Genomic DNA, 20,382 nt, shown 5'->3' with positions numbered 1-20,382 from the left:
GTATTGTTGAGTGGAACTGGTCCTGCCAGCCAGTCTTCATGAGGCTGTGAAAGAGCTTGTGACAGCTTGCCGCTGCTTTGACTCCAATTGGCCAACTGTGTTTTCACAGAGTGGAGCTTAAAAAGACACATTCATGACATTTGCTAGGGCAACCACATGAAAGAACAAGGTACTGTATGCCAGTAGAAATGCTAACGATATCAATAATGCAGGTGTTTCAACAATTTTCACACAGCACATATCAACAGAAAAATTGAAAGTTGCAGAATGCAATAAATGGTATATTGTATATTGTATTTTATAAGGCAATGTAACCTAAAATTATCGGTACAAGTGAACATTTCAGAGCTGAATAAAGTATCATAGAATACTTTATGCAAGCTGATCAGATGTGTTTCGAATTGCAGGCATGATCTGCATGGAAGTCTATTTAAACCCCATTAACAACTGATTTCGACCAAGGTGTTACAAAACGTTTGTAAACTAAAGTACATATAAGTAGTACTGCATATTGCCTTTGATAATATGAACAATGAAATGCCCAAAAATAGGCATCAGCAAACAGCAAATACCATCGTGTATTAATTGAGTGACTTACAACCTGTATGGAAAGTGTGTATTTGGTATAGAATATGAAAAATGTCTCCTGAGGAAATTGTAGTAATATTTTGAAGAAGCACCTACAGGCAGTGCTTGTGTGCGAGTCCTGTAATTTGCATCTCTTATAAAACATTGGAGACCGCTAGGGCATGCGCACAGTGATACTTTTGAGTTTAGGCTTCAATCATACACAAAACGCGGAGAAAAATCAGCCTTTCTTTGTTCGTTTGGTTCAGGCTGGAATATCTTTTAAATGTATTACGTGTAGGTTCTAAGCCCTTTGTTTATCGTTTAAAAAGGGAGAATAACGCACAATGAAGAAACGTTCTGTGGATACGAGCAGGATGAGGAAAATGAAAAGGAGTAAAATATCAGAGAGGCTTTCTGAAAGGTATGGACACAAAACGCGCGCTTGGCATCCGTTGTGTCCTTTCTGTGACGCTGGAGTTTTTTCTACTGTATGTTTTTACCGAATGTTGGTTGTGAATTTGTGGTGTCGACGTTGTTAAATACGGATTGTTATGAGCAAGATGTTAGAGATACAAAACGTAAGTTTTGTATATTTGCTTTATAGGAAACGTGCAGTCAGTCCACTATGGGAAACGATTAATGCTGTCATATATTCTAATTCAACAAAATGTAAATCTGACAGCGCAGCCTGGTAAATTAAGTATACATAATGCAATATTCCGGATAGGACTAGTAGGATATTGCTTTATTGTGATAATTTCCCTGGCAACATCGTCATGAGCCACCACAGTTCACTTAAAATCAAAATAATAAAATAAATTGAATTGATCTGATACAATTACTCATGATTAGGCTTCTGCGTAAAAATACTCAAGCTGTCTAGACTGCTAGATAATTGCATTTCCTGGGGAATCACACAAAGAACAGGTAACGTAGAATATGCTTTTGCATTACCATTTACAGTTGGGTGATTACAGCTGTAGCATTAAAGACGACAACCGTTTAAGAAGCTTAAGAGGTTAGGCACACGGAATTCTGCACGCACTTGCAATACAGATTGTTATTGTAAGCAATGTCGTCATTATGCCATCTGTACAATGCAGCGCTCAAGATGTTTCTCGTTATTTCAAACTTGAATGAGATGATTTATGTTTAACCGGGTACTGACTTTATTATGGCATACTCAGGCTAAATGGTAACTGATACAATTTTAAGATCAGGGAATATCTTGGTAGTTCTCAATTTGGTCTCAGGATGCTAATTATTTAAAGTGCCATCCATTAAATGACTCCTTCAGTTCGGTCCCATCAAGGAGGAAAATTTGTTTGAAGGGCTAGTGATGAGTGTATTGGGTCATTCCGTGTCAACTCATCCAGACATTCCCACCTCAAGATTTTGGCTTATATTTTGTGTAGTGGAAGATACAGGTCAGGTATGAAACCAGGCTAAATATTGGAGTGATTTTGAGGATCTAAAATATTTAGAATGGCAGTAGCCCTGTGAATGCCTTGTGTTGCTGAGGGCCTTAAAATTGAAAAATTGTACAATTGTCAATTTCTTGAGTGATTTTTAAGTGCATGTTCCTTCTAAAGTAGAAGATGTCACTTTCAAATTGCTTAGGTGTGCTCATAATTTAACTGACTTTAATGTCACTGTCAAACTCTATTAGCTGACAGTGACATTGACTGTGCATAATTAATCCTTGGACTCTCCAGGCCAGAGACCTCTCCATTAATGCAGTTTCCTAGAAACTTGATTCTTTTTCTGAAAATCCCAGTTTTATTTATATTCATCAGCACTTTTATTATTATTATTATTATTATTTTACCAATACATTTTGTTAGAACAAATTAAGGCCTTAGTCTCATGCTAAAACAGAACCACAATTTTACACAGGTACCATAAAACATTATGTAGCCCAGGTTGCAGTAGACAGCTTTTATTAAGAACATGATTTTAAGGCTTCTTTTTTGAACCAATGCAGAAAGACCCTAGGAATACTCAATTAAATGCATTTCTTGGAAATAAAACTGACCATTTTATTTTAGTAGAGCGTATCACAAAACAAACAGTCCCAGATTACTCAATGAACAAAAATAAATAACCAGTTTAGGAAGTGCATTAGATAGTGTCCATCAAAAAAAGGAAGATATACAGTGTACAAGATATTTCTTTGAATAAAGACTGTTCATTTCACAGGTTCAAATACTTGGTAATATTGTGAATATAATGCCCAGGTGTCTTGTGAATGAGGGGATGTACTCAAGTGGTTAGCCAGCAGGAATCGCTTGATGTAAGACATGGAGTTTTATTATTATTTTTTTTTGTCTGACCATGCCACTGAAATCTGCACATACTGTCTGTGCGTCACACAGTGAAGCAAGTCAATTAGACTTGTTGAGCAAGATTTGAAGCACTGCAAAATGTCATGATAATCTGAGAACTATTTATTATTGAGAGAGTTCCACCAATTATTACTTCTTCTTCTTCTTATTTATAATATATTTTCTGTGATGTATTACATTTTTTCAATGCAAAAGCAATTGCCATCTAAAATAGAGATGTACAGTACAGAACAAAGGAATTACGTTTATCCAGTCACTAGGGAGTGATGGAAACAGAATGTCTCCCTCTTGAGGGGTAGACATAAATAAACGTATAAGATACCATGTAACACATTGGAAACTGAAGACTCACAAATATGTGTGTCATCCTACAGTATGTACAATGCTAGTCTGTTTTTATCTGTCCTTTTCAGTGCTTTTGCATTTCTGAAGTTCATGGTAGTCTGGATTCTGGTTCTTTTGGTCGACTTCATTTTAGAGTTTCGATTTGAGTATCTGTGGCCTTGCTGGCTTTTCTTTGGGAGTGTTTACACCTTTTTCCACTGTCATGGCCTGGTAAGCATTATAATTTGAAATATATATATTTTTAAATGCATAAAAACATACACACAACCAGTTAAATGTTTATGGTATTTGTCCATCCAGCTGTTTTATAATTTAAGTAGGCTACTATAGTTAACCTAAAAGCATTTTGTCTAGCCATAGGTATTCATTTTTTGTTGTTGTTCAGCATCATAACATCTAATGAAATGTGTTTCTTTTAAATCTGTCACCCCACTTTTGTTTCCAGGTGGTGTGTGTGGTTTTCGTATGTGCAGCATTCACCTTGGATGTATTTTGTTTAATCTTTGTACCTCTGCACTGGCTTTTCTTTGCTGCCAGCACATATATATGGTTTGATTACATATGGCATACAGGTAAGAGAGACATGTTACCTTGACTGAATGTATTGCACAAAACAAAGCATTTCAAAAGAGCAGCATATGTAAGGATGATTACTAATCAATATAAAATATTCATCATTTGAATAAGCAAAGTTGTGAGATATTAATAAAACATAAAAAATAAAAAATAAAAACATGACATTACAGACCCTGTATAGCTGTGATAAATGACAGTCAGTTACATGCAGTGATTTACTATGGCACCATTAAGGATTGCTTTCTTAATTTAAAACAATAATTTGTATTGTTTTCACTTACGTGTTTTTCCTTTAGAGAGAGGATTGTGTTTGTCTACAGTGTCGCTATGGATACTGCTGGTTTATATTGAAGCAGCTCTCAGGTTTAAGGATCTGAAAAATTCCCATGTGAATGTGTCTCATCTATTTGCAGCACACTGGTAGGTTGGCAGAAAATATAATCCTTTTGATTTAATAAAAAAAAAAAAAAAACTGTTTAATTACTTTGTACATATTTGTGTGTAGTGAAACACAATGTCTATTTATATAATGGCTTAATACCAGAGCATCAAGTGGGTTATACAAGTTTTGACCATTGTATATTCTACATATCTCAGTGAAAAACAAATGTTTCTATGAAAAATGTACTTTGATTGTGCGTTTTTAGTGTTGTATTGCAGGTTTGTTTGTCTTGCAGTCTGCACTGGTGTTAGTGGAATTTGCACTGGGTTTTGCTCAGATGTCTTCAGCAATGGAGCAGTAGTTGGTTTTGAGTTAGGTGGCTCAAACACAAAAAGTATTCATGTGTCAAACTTAGAACAAATGCATCACAACTAGTCGGTTAACAAGATGATCTGATATCAGCAGCAGTGTGGCGTAGTGGTTAGGGCTCTGGACTCTTGACGGGAGGGTTGTGGGTTCAATCCCTGGTAGGGGACACTGCTGCTGTACCCTTGAGCAAGGTACTTTACCTAAATTGCTCCAGTAAAAACCCAACTGTATAAATTGGTAATTGTATGTAAAAATAATGTGATGTCTTGTAACAATTGTAAGTCGCCCTGGATAAGGGCGTCTGCTAAGAAATAAATAATAATAATAATAATAATAATATAAACACAAATGGCATAATAAGTGTTGTACTTGCAGTCCGTTTCAATATGTTACTTATTCACACTTCTATATCTGCAACAATGGTTCAATTGTTTTAGAAAATACATTTTATCAATAATGGACACAATGTGTGAATAGATTTGTTCTCAATCGTATACAGTATGGACTTATAAGCCACCTGTTTGATGGGTTATCTTCATTGGTGGAAATGGTAACACATCTCACTACTCACCGGCCAGTCTTAACTATCAAAATTCTATCTGCATTTTACTGCGATACAGCGCACAGAATTAAGCTTTGTTGCAAATATTAGGAACACTTTTAATTTTGCTTAAGTTTACAATTCTTTTGCCCAAAAATAAATATAAATTGTGAAAATGATGAGCTGCTAACCTCATACTAACTCCAGTCTGTCTCCTTTGGTAACTTGCCTGTCACTGAGGCTGCAGACCGTGCAGCCCCCTGATCAGTTACTGACAGCTCGTACCACTATTTCCACACCGGACAACCAATGGGAAGGCTCCCTGTGTCTGCTCGCAGGAACAAGCCTTTCTATTGGCTGAATGCTCAGGATTTGAGAGCACCAGTAAACTACTCAGTATCTGCAGTGCCCGATTGGGGGAAAAAAGGAGAGAAACATCAAGGGCACGGATAATAATACCAGAATTATATATTATCCTTGGGCTGTTCCAGTTACACTGAAGCATATAAGAACATAAGAAGGTTTACAAACGAGAGGAAGCCATTCGGCCCATCTTGCTCGTTTGGTTGTTAGTAACTTATTGATCCCAGAATCTCATCAAGCAGCTTCTTGAATGTTCCCAGGGTGTCAGCTTCAACAACATTACTGAGTTGGTTCCATACCCTCACAATTCTCTGTGTAAAAAAGTGCCTCCTATTTTCTGTTCTGAATGCCCCTTTATCTAATCTCCATTTGTTACCCCTGGTCCTTGTTTCTTTTTTCAGGTCAAAACAGTCCCCTGGGTTGACATTGTCTATACCTTTTAGGATTTTGAATGCTTGAATCAGATCGCCGCATAGTCTTCTTTGTTCAAGACTGAATAGATTCAATTCTTTTAGCCTGTCTGCATACGACATGCCTTTTAAACCCGGGATAATTCTGGTTGCTCTTCTTTGCACTCTTTCTAGAGCAGCAATATCCTTTTTGTAACGAGGTGACCAGAACGGAACACAGTATTCTAGGTGAGGTCTTACTAATGCATTGTCAAGTTTTAACATTACTTCCCTTGATTTAAATTTAATACGTCTCAGAATATATCTGAGCATCTTGTTGGCCTTTTTTATAGCTTCCCCACATTGCCTAGATGAAGACATTTCCGAGTCAACATAAACTCCTAGGTCTTTTTCATAGATTCCTTCTTCAATTTAAGTATCTCTCATATGATATTTATAATGCACATTTTTATTGCCTGCGTGCAGTACTTTACACTTTTCTCTATTAAATGTCATTTACCATGTGTCTGCCCAGTTCTGAATGCTTTCTAGATCATTTTGAATGACCTTTGCTGCTGCAACAGTGTTTGCCACTCCCCCTATTTTTGTGTCATCTGCAAATTTAACAAGTTTGCTTACTATACCAGAATCTATGTCATTAATGTAGATTAGGAAGAGCAGAGGACCTAATACTGATCCCTGTGGTACACCACTGATTACCTCGCTTCATTTTGAGGTTTCTCCTCTAATCAGTACTTTCTGTTTTCTACATGTTAACCACTCCCTAATCAATGTGCATGCATTTCCTTGAATCCCTACTGCGCTCAGTTTGAGAATTAATCTTTTATGCAGGACTTTGTCAAACGCTTTCTGGAAATCTAAATAAACCATGTTGTATGCTTTGCAATTATCCATTGTCGATGTTGCATCCTCAAAAAAAAAATCAAACAGGTTAGTTAGACACGATCTCCCTTTCCTAAAACCATGCTGACTGTCTCCCAGGATATTGCTACCATATAGGTCATTTTCCATTTTGGATCTTATTATAGTTTCCATAAGTGTACATATAATACAAGTCAGGCTTATTGGTCTGTAGTTACCTGGTTCGGTTTTGTCTCCCTTTTTGTGGATCGGTATTACGTTTGCAATTTTCCATTCTGTCGGTACAACCCCTTTGTCAAGAGACTGTTGCATGATCTTGGTTAGCGGTTTGTAAATAACTTCTTTCTTTTCTTTGAGTACTATTGGGAGGATCTCATCCGGCCCAGGGGATTTGTTTATTTTAAGAGCTCCTAGTCCCTTTAAAGACAGACTGTAAGGAATGTAAGTTATTTAAAACTGGATAGGAACAGGTCGACATGTGGGGCATGTTGTCTGTGTCCTCCTTTGTAAAAACCTGTGACAAGTAATCGTTTAATATATTTGCTATTTTTTTCTTTGTCTATGATTTTGCCATTTGTGTGTCTTAGACATTTAACCTCCTCTTTGAATGTTGTCTTGCTGTTATATTATTGGAAAAACATTTTGGAATTGGTTTTAGCCCCCTTAGCAATGTTGAATTTCTATCTCTCTCTTGGCCTTTCTAACTTCCTTTTTGACTTGTGTTTGCAGTTCCAAGTACTCTTTCTGTGTACATTGTTTTTGGTCCCTTTTAAACGCTCTGTAAAGTGCCTTTTTTCGCGGAATTTTTTTTTTTAATTGATCTATTACACTATTTTGGCCATTTTGTTTTAGATTTAGATTTGTGTACTTTTGGGATTTAATTGTTTTGCGCCTCTAGTACTACATTTTTAAAAAACAGCCATCCTTTTCCTGTGGATGTTTTCTCTATTTTACTCCAATCTACTTCTGTTAGTCTCTGTTTCATACCTTAATAGTTTGCTTTTCTAAAATTGTAAACCATAGCTTTAGTCATTACTTTTTGGGTTTTAAAAATCACTTCAAATGAGACCATGTTGGGGTCTGAGTTTGCCAATCTACTCCAACTGAGTCTATGCACCAGATGAAAACTTTTTGAGAAAATATTTATAAATTGCACAAAGGTATTGGACATTAAAATGTATGGAAATTGGTTTGGAGAAATATAAGGCGTGAGATTGGGGGAATATATCTGTTGATATCCAGCATAACTAGGATTGTACCAAACTGTGCTTACTTTCAGTTTTTTTTGTAAATTGAAAGTCCAGCATAGCATTCATTGTACCAATTGTCTCCCTCCTTTCTTTTAAAGCATTGGGTACCCAGTAGTCTACTTGGGTTTTGATGCAACCTGTTACTTCACCAGCATTGTTAAACTGAGGATACAGAAAGCTGTGCAAAAAGAAAACAACTTCTACATGCAGTTACTGCAACAAGCTCTACCTCCAGGCCTGCAACTTTACCCAAGATATGAGACAGACTGTAAGGAACGTAAGTTATCACACAGGTTTTAGTCTCGTTTGGGGGGGATCAGTTTTAATAAATGCATTAATTCTTTCATTATTTATTTGGCATATTGTTTTCTTATGTCACCTTCTCCTTTTTTCAGACAATATAATATAGCTGGCTCTTTGAGCTAAAATATACATATATATATATATATATATATATATATATATATATATATACTGTTTATATATATACTGTATGTGTGTGTATATATATATATATATATATATAGGCATATGAAAGAAAAGGTTTTTAAAAAATGTACACAAAAAGTTTAAAAGATTAGAAAATCTTTAATTTTGTAATCTTTTAAACTTTTTGTGTACATTTTTTTAAAAACCTTTTCTTTCATATGCCTTCAATTTTGTACACTGCAGTTTTATATATATGGATTATATATATATTTTTTTAATAAAATTTTTTTTAAAAAGGAAATGGTGACATAAGAAAAAAATATACTGTAGTGGTCAGTAGTTATTCAAGTTACGTAGTAGGTACAGTAACTTGAATACAGTACAGTAAATTGTATTGTTTATTTTAGGCAATTCACATAACATCCCAGTTAAAAAAACAAAAAAAACAGTGCTATTTAATTTGTCATTTCCACATGTAAAACCAAAACAACATGCATTTATTTCATACCACAGTGGTCAGTGTGAGACTTTAATTTTTAAGAATGCCCAACACGATTGCAACGTTGATAATATTATACATTTTGTGTGAAAAATAATTGTCTATCACAATTTTTTGATTATATTTGAAACAATGTCACAATGTTTATAATGGTTCTGAAGTAAAAGTGAAACTCCACATTCACTTTGGCATTTTGAATAGATTGTCGGATTTGTTTCAAATCTTATTTTATTCTTCTAGGTAGGTGAGTGTTACTTTTCTTGCTGGATTAACCTGCCGTGATTTCATAGACTGTGTTTATTGTTTGTGCATTTAAGAATTACCCGGATATCTCGTAACATTGAGACCCTTCGGGGATGGAAATAAGACTCTTATTACATAGCAGTTTCACCCATGCCAGGTTTTACTACAAACTTGATTATTCACAGTGTACAGGTAACAAGCTCAGGTGTGTCTTATTAAACTCATAGCAAAACCAGAAATTCATATGCAATGGCAGTTTTGTTTCCATCCCTGCCTTTTAGTCTTTATTATTATTATTATTATTATTATTATTATTATTATTATTATTATTATTATTACAGACCCTGTAATAATAATAATAATACATTTAAGCAACAGGCTAAAAGACAATATTTTGCCATTAGACACACATTTGCCTGGACTTTAAACTATATAAACAAAATAATGCATAACATTTAATTAATTATTGTACTCAGTAGTAGTTCCTAATTTTCTAGTGTGCCATTATCATTCCGTACTATTGTCAGCTTTTATCCCCCTGGGAAAGTGTGTTGTCTGCAAGCAAAACATTCTGTACTTCCCGATTGTTAAAACGTGCACACACGCATGGTAAGTGACAATGAATGATGAAAAGCCGTGTACACCATTTAATGATGTCAGTGACATGTACTTATTTATTCAAACTGCACCATTCTTTGTTAACAGATGCTAAGAGTTACATTGCTATCTGTCTGTCTGTCACATTCTTCGCGGTGAACAAGATAACTGCATTGATCTTGCACCAGTCTTCACCTACATTGTATTATACACTCCTAGCCACCTATAGAAGATTGCATTTCACTATAACCTTGCACTTATTATGGTATTAAGAGACCCTCTATGTTCCTGCACTGGTTTCTGTTCTAGTGGTTCCCAAAAGGAAATCCATAATTTCAGATTATTAAAACATATATCTGTGTTTTATATTTGCAGCATCTAAGTGGATGGCAAAATCAGATTGCACACAATACCAGTGTCAGAATGGGGCTGTTGTTACAGATGTCAAGTACCTGTTAGACTATTCCCAAATTGATTGCAAAGACACAAATAATGACATGGAGGATACAAAGCCAAATGACAATAGTTTCCAGCCTTCAACTTTTAAAGCAAATGAGAGTGACAACAAGGAGAACTGCCTGAACAGAAGTCAAACTTGTGAGACATCTGGAAGTTCTGAATGTCTACCTCAAGAAGAACAAGGGGCTAAAGTTCAAAGGACTGCTAAAAATACATCGCCCAAAGTGCGTAAAATGCTTAACCGTATCCTAGTGCCTATTGTTAAAGGGGAGAAAAAACAGAAATGCTCGACCAAAAATATCAGTCCTAATTGGGAGATGAGTGAACAGAGCCTTTCAGCAAATCAAAACACTCCCTCTGAACAGATAAGGAAGTAAGTTTGTTTTATTCTTAATTGTGGGTGTGGTGGGGTGGAGGGGTTTAACTGCACATATCAAAATAAATGTTTATTAATTCTGTATTGTATGATTGTCTAACTCTAATCTTTTCAATGGCAAATTAGTCATGTAACTAGAATAGACCTTGCTGTGCACCCATAGGGGATAACTAAGGTGATAATAATAAAGTAATTTGTTTTTAGGCTGGAGCAGGAAGTTAAGAAGTTAAAGTCAGATCTCCTGACCAATAAACAGAGTGAACAAGAGCTTCGCAGTCATTTCTGTAACCTCACAAACAGTGAACGAAGTCTTCGACCAGAAATATCACTGCTTCGACAAGCAAATGACCTGCTACAGAACAAGTATGTGTTATTTTTTAATATATTAATCACTTTTGTTACCGTAAAATAAATTAAAAAACAACAACATATTAACCACCCAGCTCCCCATTTATTTTGGCAATTTCCATGTTAAATGCTCTTTTTTTTTTTTTGGGACAGATTTTATTCTTGTGATTATGATAAACAGAAATACAGTATTTCAATAGAACTTAAATAACAACAGTGTGTTTACAATTGTAACATTATAATGTAGATCATTTTCTTTTCCAATGGCAGCATTTTATAAGTATAAATAACATATTTTAAAATTGCAGCATTATAATAACATTATAATACTTGTTCAGTCATATCACGTTTTTGAAATTATTTATTTTTTGTGTGATAGATTTCAAAGCAGATGCACTTCCACCCCTCATCAATGCTAATGTCTTTATCTAGCACATATACATCAGAAAACCTGCGTCGCAAATTTTCAGTCATGTCATATACAGTATCTTCCCCAGTTTCAGGCATGGGTGTATAGAGCTGTTATAGGAATTATGAAGTGTCGGTACAATAAATACATAGGTCGTTTTGACCAGTATAAAACCTAACGAGGCTTCCTTCCAAACTGTAACACCAACAAATAAATGAAGAAATCTCCTCATTTTATTCTCTGTAGATACACAGGCATCCATGTTTTACTCTCAGCTGTGTGTATACAGATGACCCGGTCTGTCAAGCACATTTCTTAGAGACCGATAACATCTGCCAGTAAAAAATAAAGCTGCATACACTTTTTTACAATACAGTTTTCTTATTTTTTTATTGAAGCATGTTAAAAAGACGTGTTAAACTTTGCAGATGCACATATAAGCGCCTGCACGCTATTCTCACGGAAGTGACAAATTTGGACTTGCATGCGCTCCACGTGGAAATCGCGGGATAAGCAGCTGGGTGGTTAAAGAATGCAAAGTTGTTCTCTGATATATGAAAGTGCTTTTTTCCCCTCAGTTATTCATAACGGTTTATTACCCAAGAACTGGCCATATTGTAAAAAAACAAAAGGATCGTTTTAGCTCAGGTGGACCAAGGGTGGTGGTTTGATCCCTTCAAGAAAATGGGTAATGACCCCATATACATTTCAAATATTGGGTTTGTGGCCTTAAGAGAGTGAGGCTTGGAAAGTTTTCTTTTCAACTAGTGTAGTGCCAGGTGTCATGTTTAAAATTAAATGTGTTTCTTTAAAAACTGGGTTGGGACCCATGTAATGAAAGATGTGTGTGTGTGTGTGTGGAATGTATTTGCTAACTACAATGACATTAATGTCTCCAACTGAAGCTGTAACTTGTTTTTGACTGTTCATTCTGTCCTTTTCTTTTAGAATTGCTTTTGTCATTAAGACCAAGCAGAGAGACAAACAGGCAACAGTACTGTTAGAAAAGAAGATCAGCGCAGAAATGGAGGCTCGAGCGATTATTGAGAAACAGCTGTCTGATTTAAGAACAAGAAAAACAGATGAAACGTCTGCAGTAACTCAGGGTGCTCTACTTTTCACAACTCGGTAACTTTGCCTCTTTCCCTCCTGAGTGTTCTGAAAATGGCTTATTCTTTGGGGTGCTTTGCTGCTAAAACTCTTTGTCATACTAATTGCAGATCAAGGTCGTGAATATTCCTTGCCTAGGTAAAAAAATAATTGTAGACTTTTTTTTTTCTTGTGTTCATTCATTGGTAGATTTATACAATAGTAATAATAATAATAATAATAATAAACTTTATTTTGTATAGCGCCCCTAAAAGCAATCATCTCAGAGCGCTTGCAATTATCTCAGAGCGCATAGTTATTTACATTTTGTATGTTCCATGTAGAATATATTTGTGGTTTCCAAAATATATATTATACTTTAACAGGTTTCAGTGGAATTTAAGTGAATAGAGTGTAACAACAAACTGTGTACTTTATATATAGACACGTTTTGTTTTCCATTGATCTAAACGCCAGTCTAGCCCTGGCTGACAGTGAAGCATGCAGCATCCAATATACCTAAGCTCAACAAATGAGCTTTAAATACATGCTAACCAGTATAGCAACCGGTATAGAAAAATGGACACGCAGATAAGTGACTGATATTAGCTTTACTGAGGCGACCAATAATAAGGTGTATTGCTACTCTTTATATAATACCTTGTTGTACAATCTTCAGTGGAATTAATGTTTTTGCCTACTTTATAAATATACGTACATCCCTTGGTAGCTAAGCCTAAATCCCTTGCATTATTTTTAATTCCCCCTGTCAGGCAGGAACACACAGAATCCCTAAAGAAAAAAGCTAAGGAGCTGGAGACAGACTGGAACCAACTTCAGAAGGAATTTCAAGCAAAAGAAAGTCAAATAATAAACCTTGAAAATGAAGTGGAGGTAAATGTTTAATTTAAAGACAAATACGGGTTTAGAGGCTATAAACTAGTGGTGGGCAATGAAATTAAAATTGTATATCGATATCGTGCACGTATTTTGATATCGATAATATCAAAGTCTTCCAAAAACTATAATAGCACAATTGCAATAGGAAACATATACATACAGACGTTAACTGATATTTACACAAGAAATGCAATAACTTACTTTAACTTAGTATCTTAATATCCATGGAGAAAAACAAGGTATACTTATATTGTTTTACTATTCCATGCTATCACCAGCTACCTCAAAACCAAAATATTTATGTACCTTACTTTACTGGGCAGACTAGCCAATCCAGAAGTCATTTAATCTTCTCTAATGCACGACACATGTAAAAGTATTAAGTAGGGAGCCATGCTAAATGTTGCATTATTTTGAGATGTGTTTTGATGTTTTAAAAGTACAGTAGATGCTGGTTATTAGCAACCCTGATAAAGACAACTTTTGGTTATTAACTACATTTTCACAGGAATCAATCCAGTCCCATAGACTTCAATGTTAATGGATTTTGGATATTAGCAACTGTCTGCTGCTTTAATGACTTTTTTTACAATTTCTATGGCTATGGCACGCACACGAATACATTGCGTGCACGCAGCTGTACATTTATTGAGTCTGATTGTCGCCTGTCATCATGGCTTCAAAACGTGTAGACCTTTCTGTAGCCGATAAGGTTCGGGTTCTGGAGGCACTACGTGAACCCGGTGCTAAACAAGTACGGGTAGCAGAAAAGTTTGGCATCTCAAAATCTGTTGTATCCCGCATTTTGAAATTGGCTACGCAAAATTGAGAGATTTACAGCTAGAGGTGGTGAATCGTAAAAAAACAAACAACATTGGACAACTACTTCACAAAAAATGATGCTTCTGTATTAAATGTAAGTACTGTATACCAAGTTTGTTTACTGTTTTTAAGGATATTGATAGTACGTTGTTGTAGTACTGTGTGTACATACAGTACTGTGTAAACCTTTTTTGTTTTACACATCGTGTAGTATTAGTAAACAGTTGTTTGTTCTGATTTTTCGTGTTTATTTTTTAACACTAATGAACAAAGATGTGTATTTCAATGTGCTGTTTCTACAACTGTAGTATAGATTGTTTTTCCATATACATACACTTGAAAATGTGGCTTTTCGCTGAATAACAACGTTCGGTTAATAACAACTTTTTGCTGGGAACCGAGAGGTTGCTAATAAGCGGCATCTACTGTATAATACCAAAAGTTCACATTTTAAAAATACTTTACTGATAGTGTAAGTAATCACATGGAAAAAATGCAGTGAACCACTGATGCATGTTCATATCTCAAAATAATCCCAATAGTGCTGAATGCAGCATGCAAATAGTGTTTGGTACCTTGTGAGTACGTTCTGAATGGAAGAAAAAAAAAATTATATAAAAAATCAAATTATTTAAGCCGATTTTCCTGTTTATTATGTTTGTTTGTGTTAAATCTGTTTTTAGGTGTGTATCCCTTTAAAAAAGATGATCCTGTTTTTGAATTAGTTGATGCGCACACATTTTGAAAACAGGATATAGTTTTCGGTAAGGGATTGGCCAGTGAGAGGAAACAGGTGAAGAAACGGGAGTAGAGCGCACAAGAGAGGGTACACAGGTTATGGATGTGTTGTTTTTCTTCATTTATAGCTATTGATTGTTTTAAATACACATGTTAATCAGCTTCTTAGAAAAAGAAAACCACCAATCAATTGAATAAAATGGTTAAATTATACTTTATGTGTTGTGTTTGCCTACGAGACTAACAATGATTGGCATGTATGGGGTTTATGGTATCTTAATATAAAATAAACCTGATTATACTGCATTTGTATTTTTAGCAGTATTGGCAATAAAAAGTATGTCCCTGCGAGCGTACATTAATTTTTTTAATCCCACGATATCGCGATATGGAAATTATCGATATCATATCAAAATATCGATATTGGTGCCTACCCCTACTATAAACCCATATTTGTCTGCATGAAAGTTATTATGAAGATATATCATATTGACTATACATCATAGTCTATGCAATATGCAGGACATTCAAATATTTTTAAAACAACCACTTAAGAAACTGCCTTGTATAGGAATAGAATAATTACATTTTCTCTGCAACAAAGTTGTTACAGTTCCAGCAATGACCAACAGTGGTCCAACTTCATCAGACAATTTAAAGTCCCTTGTCTGTACATTTCTAATGCAAATTGATTGTTGATTACACTACTGTGGCAGGGCAAAAGCCCTGCTTGTGTAAATAATGTGTTTGGGAATGTAAGGTTGGCAGGGATGAGGTTAATTCCGACTCTGCCAACAATCACAGCTGTGGCCCAAGATGTTACCGGCAGGAATTCGAGACTCTGAGACAGACGCTGCAGTGAAGCGCTGTTGTGCACATTTATTAACAAAACAGAAGAAAAAACAAGAAACAAGAACGAGAGCCAAAATGAAATACACAAATGTGGGCTGGGCATTCGCCTTCTGACTGTTACCAACAAAACACAGTTTCACTCACCTAACCCCCTCCCCCACACAACGGATTTCTCCTCCTTTTAATTGGAGAATAGCCACACCTGTGACTGTTGGCAGGGACAGGATTAACCCCATCCCTGCCAACCTTACATTCCCAAGCACCCAAGCTTCTGCCCTGCCACAAGTCCTAAATTAATATAATTGCTGGAAGCATATGCCTCTTTTGTATACACTTTACCTACTGGGTATCCAGTAGGAAACCAGTAAATAGTTGTTCCATTTCCCAACTCTTGCTAGTTAAGCAGCTGTTGGACTTGTGCTCATGGATCAATTGCAATTCCATGTTGAAAACCATGGATCTGGGGTGTCCAGTACTGGTTATGGAGGGCCGGTGTCCCTCCTGGTTTTTGTTCCAACTGTACCCTAAATTACTTAATTGGACCAATAAGTGCTTATTAGAAACAATTAATTAAATTAAAAACCAGGAAGGACACTGGCCCATGTTAACATTTATTTTATTATAACTGCTTTTTATTCTCTTTGTTACAGGTACTTTGCAGATATAAAGGCATTGAACAAGATAGTGAGATGTTGCTGTCAGCACTTTCAGCCATGCAGGATAAGACCCATCACCTAGAATACAACCTTAGTGCTGAAACAAGGATCAAGCTGGACCTGTTCTCTGCTCTTGGAGATGCACGGCGACAGCTGGAGATAGCCCAAGGTTTTATTTAAATATTTTTATTAATTCTTCCATATCACAGGGATTGACATAATGTACATCTTTCCTACATTGTTTTTATGCGAGTGAAAATAATATTCACTCTTTAGTAGATTTATTACACCTCTGTTAAAGAAGCATTTTAATAAAACCCTATACAGATCTTTGATTATATCGTTTATCTTCTTGTAATTTACATGCTTTGTTTATCCTGTAGGAAAACTAATGAAACAGGACAAAGAGATTGGAGGAATGAAACAGAAGATTGCTGAAGTAATGGCTGTCATGCCAGACATTACATATGGTGTTCAGCACCCAGTTACACCTCAGTATTTAACTAAGTTTGTCAATTCTGAACATTATGTGCTTGATCCCAGTGCATTAATGTACCAGTGTCTTAAAAAATAAACATTCCAGCTTGTCCATACTGTGCTGAAACCAGGCTTCGAATGTGTTGCCAGGCCACCGTATGCAGCCCAGGGTCTATGTGAACTAAAACAAATGTTTTTGTAGAATTCAGTCTGGGAGAGAAAAGAGAGAACCCTGCCGTGTGATGAAAAGGGTATGATTGCTGTAGTCAGAAGTTGTAACAAATTGACATTTGCTGGGGATGCTTGTGGCGATGTAGTTGAGGCACTCGTAAGTACATCCGTGCATTTAAAGGAGCAGCAACTAATGTAAATGTAGGTTCTGGTCCATCCGTGGTCCATAAACAACTGATTAATCTTGATCAATGTCCATGTACTGTAGCTCGCAGAGATGCATGTTTGTAATGTGTTACTTTCAGACGTTGTCCGATTTGTAAAATGGTTATTTTATTTTGTAGTTTCTTTCCATTTTCACTTGTGATGCTATTGGTGATTACGTATTATAAGGTTTAGAATAGCACAAAATGAATTCCCAGCAGGGAACTTACGGCACTGAATTCTTCATATTCCGTTAACATTTGTCAAAACCAAGAAGTGGTTTGAACTTGGGACACTGAGTACACTGAATGATTGTTGGTCATTTTCAGAAAGACAGGACTCCCTGTAAATTATTTGCCTGCTATCTAGGCGGTAGAAGAAGAACTGCACTCATCAGTAAACTGGATCCTTTGCTGACAAGGTGTCCATGGCTTGTGTTTTTGGGCTTAGAGCATACATCTTGAGTTCCAGGTGGAGTATATGTATACGCCTCAATTGCTGATGCACAGTATTGACAACCAGATGTTTTTTAGGCTGTCTGATCTTAACCGATTGTGGATCCTGAGCTGGACTATCATTCTAGGATGGTCTGCTCAAGATAAGCCATTTACAGGTCTGAGCTGTGCTTCTCATTGTATGTGCTATACAACTGTGGATTGACTGCAGTTGGAAGAGAACTAATGCCATCTCTTCACATTCAATCATGAGAGCAGTACTTTTGCTGGTCTGTAAAACTTTATTGATACAATGCAACCCATGCAAAGGTATGTTTGCTTGGGTTAAATTAATAATTTATATTTTCCCGTTTATTATTGAAAAAAGTTTTCTGAGCAAGAAGTAAAGCTGATTTGTTTTGATCGACTGGCATTTTTGGAGAGTTGATCAGCTTGCAGGGAATTTAGGTTGGAAGGCAGTTCACGTAGTTACTACTACAACATATTTCCCTGCAGCAAAGTTAGTTGATCATCTTAGTCGAGCCCTTAGATCAAAACTGATTTTTTTTTAATGTCAGAATACAGTTTTTCTGTAATCTGAAATGCACTCTTCCCCTTCATTTATATTGTATGCATTATGTCATAATTTATTTTAGTATTAATAATTTAGTAAGTTTTATATTGTTTTATGAGTTGGAAATGATAAAACAATAAACTGAACGGTTTCAATCGTGTACAGATTTATTTATTTATTTATCTATTTATGGTTTAATTTTATACTGAATTTCAACTTTGTTGAAATATTTAACATATTTTTATGTTGTATGTTCAATTTTGAATTAAAAAACAAAACAAAACAAAAAAAGTATATGGTATATAGGGATACTTTTGACCTGAAGTGCTCATACCTGTTTTGTAGTATGTTTGATACTTTGTAAAGGTTTTGTACTAGGATATTGTCCTTTGTATTTTTTATGTAAATCTGTTCAAAATGTACCTGTTTGTAATTTGTGGACATTTAATTTACACTTGTAGCATATTAGGCAGACAGTGTGTATTTTTTGAATATTACAAAATCCAGACTGCTTTTCTAATAATAATAATAATAATAATAATAATAATAATAACAATAACTTTATTTTTCAAACCTGATAAACACTCTGTTGTATAGACTTGAGTTTCGAGTTTATTGTAATCTGCATGCAAACTTACCTTTTGGTCATTGTGGGATGTTAACTTCAGCCCTTAACCACATATACAAATGTGTTATTTTTACAACCTGATATTGAACTGAACAATGTGAAATGTTGGGTCGTATTCACAAAGCTTTAACTCATAGGTTATTACAATAACTACAGTTTGGTGTTCAGGAAACTGATGCAGAATAATGTTGGGTTCTAACAGTTTGGACCAGATTCTTGAATATCTAAACTAATTTTGACCTTGAAAAAAACGTGAAGCTTTGTGAATAGGGCCCATCATGTCTGACATCAGGTATTTTGTTACGTTTTTGATCAATACCAGAATACATTTAAGGGCTTGTTGATTTTTACACCATGTTCTGTTACTGAAATGCAAATTAAAGAGTTTACATTTTACATTGGTTTCCAATGGTTTCTTTCCAACCTATACGCAACTTGACAACACATACACTATTTATGTTTCTGTAAGTTTGTTGTCAGATGGTACAGTTTATGAGAACTCTTTCCCAAGCAAACACCAATCACAGGAGAAAACAATACTAAGTAACACAAGACAGATCACCATCAATAGAAACTCTAGATAGCTGCTGCCACTATAGATCCATTCTTTTATTTAATGAAAAAATGTTCTTTAACTAAAAGTCTTGTGAATATCAGACTTAATTTGGCTCAAAAAATAAAAATAAAATAAAAAAAACTTTGTAAACCTGGGCCAACAGTACCATAAAAACACTGATATTTCTTTTTTGAAAAATACAGACCATGATTGCATTACATTGGGAGTCATTAAAACAGCAAGGGCTGTTATCATGGGCACAGAACGTTTTAAATAGAAAGTAAACAACTTTGTTAAAAAGTTGTCAACTAAATGAACTACACTGTTCTGTGTTTTTATTTAGACAAGATTTGGCAATGGATTTCAGTTCTTTAAATCTCCCAACTTTTGTTTTATTTATTTAGGACTGTGATCGAGTAATTTGCAGTGTACAGGTGATGCAGGTGCTCCAACAACGACAAAGTTCACGGTTTGCAACCGGTTAAATAATAATGCTGGCTCTACACAACAATGTGTATTGCCAGCATATACACCACAGGGTTCAGTCCCAAAATAATAACACAAAGAATAACACACAACACAGACACGGTCACTTCTGATAGTGAGTGCTCTTACTGCAGGTGCGGTGCAAGGCAATTATAGTGACAGTAGTGAAGTGTAGTCCAGGCTTGATGCCGGCCTGTAGCGACAGCTCCCGTTTTTTGTTAGCTGTCTAAAAATGACAAACACAGACAGGTTCGACAAACAAACAAAACACTTAACACTCATGATATGCTTTTCACAGTTTGTTTCCTTTACTTGTCTTTGTCATAACCACATCAAAAGGAACAGATTACAAGGTCACATCCCCTATTATACCCTTAGTCATGCCCCCTATGATAGCTAGTTCAGTCATGTCTCCTCTAATCA

General features: G+C 35.4%; 1 protein-coding gene across 5 annotated transcripts; it reads left to right on the top strand.

Moving 5' to 3' along the window:
* Nucleotides 1–734: 734 nt before the first annotated feature.
* Nucleotides 735–19,313, top strand: LOC117402510 (macoilin-1-like). 5 transcript variants are annotated; one of them, XM_059023730.1, is made up of 12 exons: nt 736–991; nt 2,770–2,863; nt 3,329–3,470; nt 3,706–3,832; nt 4,133–4,256; nt 8,111–8,289; nt 10,156–10,612; nt 10,820–10,978; nt 12,321–12,500; nt 13,235–13,355; nt 16,424–16,598; nt 16,813–19,313. In XM_059023730.1, the coding sequence occupies exons 3-12, from the start codon at nt 3,351–3,353 to the stop codon at nt 17,001–17,003; spliced, it is 1,833 nt and encodes a 610-aa protein (XP_058879713.1). In that variant the 5' UTR covers nt 736–991; nt 2,770–2,863; nt 3,329–3,350; the 3' UTR covers nt 17,004–19,313. The 5 variants fall into 5 exon arrangements, with proteins under 5 accessions (XP_058879712.1, XP_033859618.2, XP_058879713.1 ...); XM_059023729.1 differs by lacking the exon at nt 2,770–2,863 and having other exon boundaries at nt 735–991; nt 8,111–8,280; XM_034003727.3 differs by lacking the exon at nt 2,770–2,863 and having other exon boundaries at nt 735–991.
* The last annotated feature ends 1,069 nt before the right edge of the window (nt 19,314–20,382 follow it).

Source organism: Acipenser ruthenus, chromosome 5 (assembly GCF_902713425.1).
Source record: "Acipenser ruthenus chromosome 5, fAciRut3.2 maternal haplotype, whole genome shotgun sequence".
Lineage (NCBI taxonomy): Eukaryota > Metazoa > Chordata > Actinopteri > Acipenseriformes > Acipenseridae > Acipenser > Acipenser ruthenus.
This window is presented reverse-complemented; position numbering and strand designations above follow the sequence as displayed.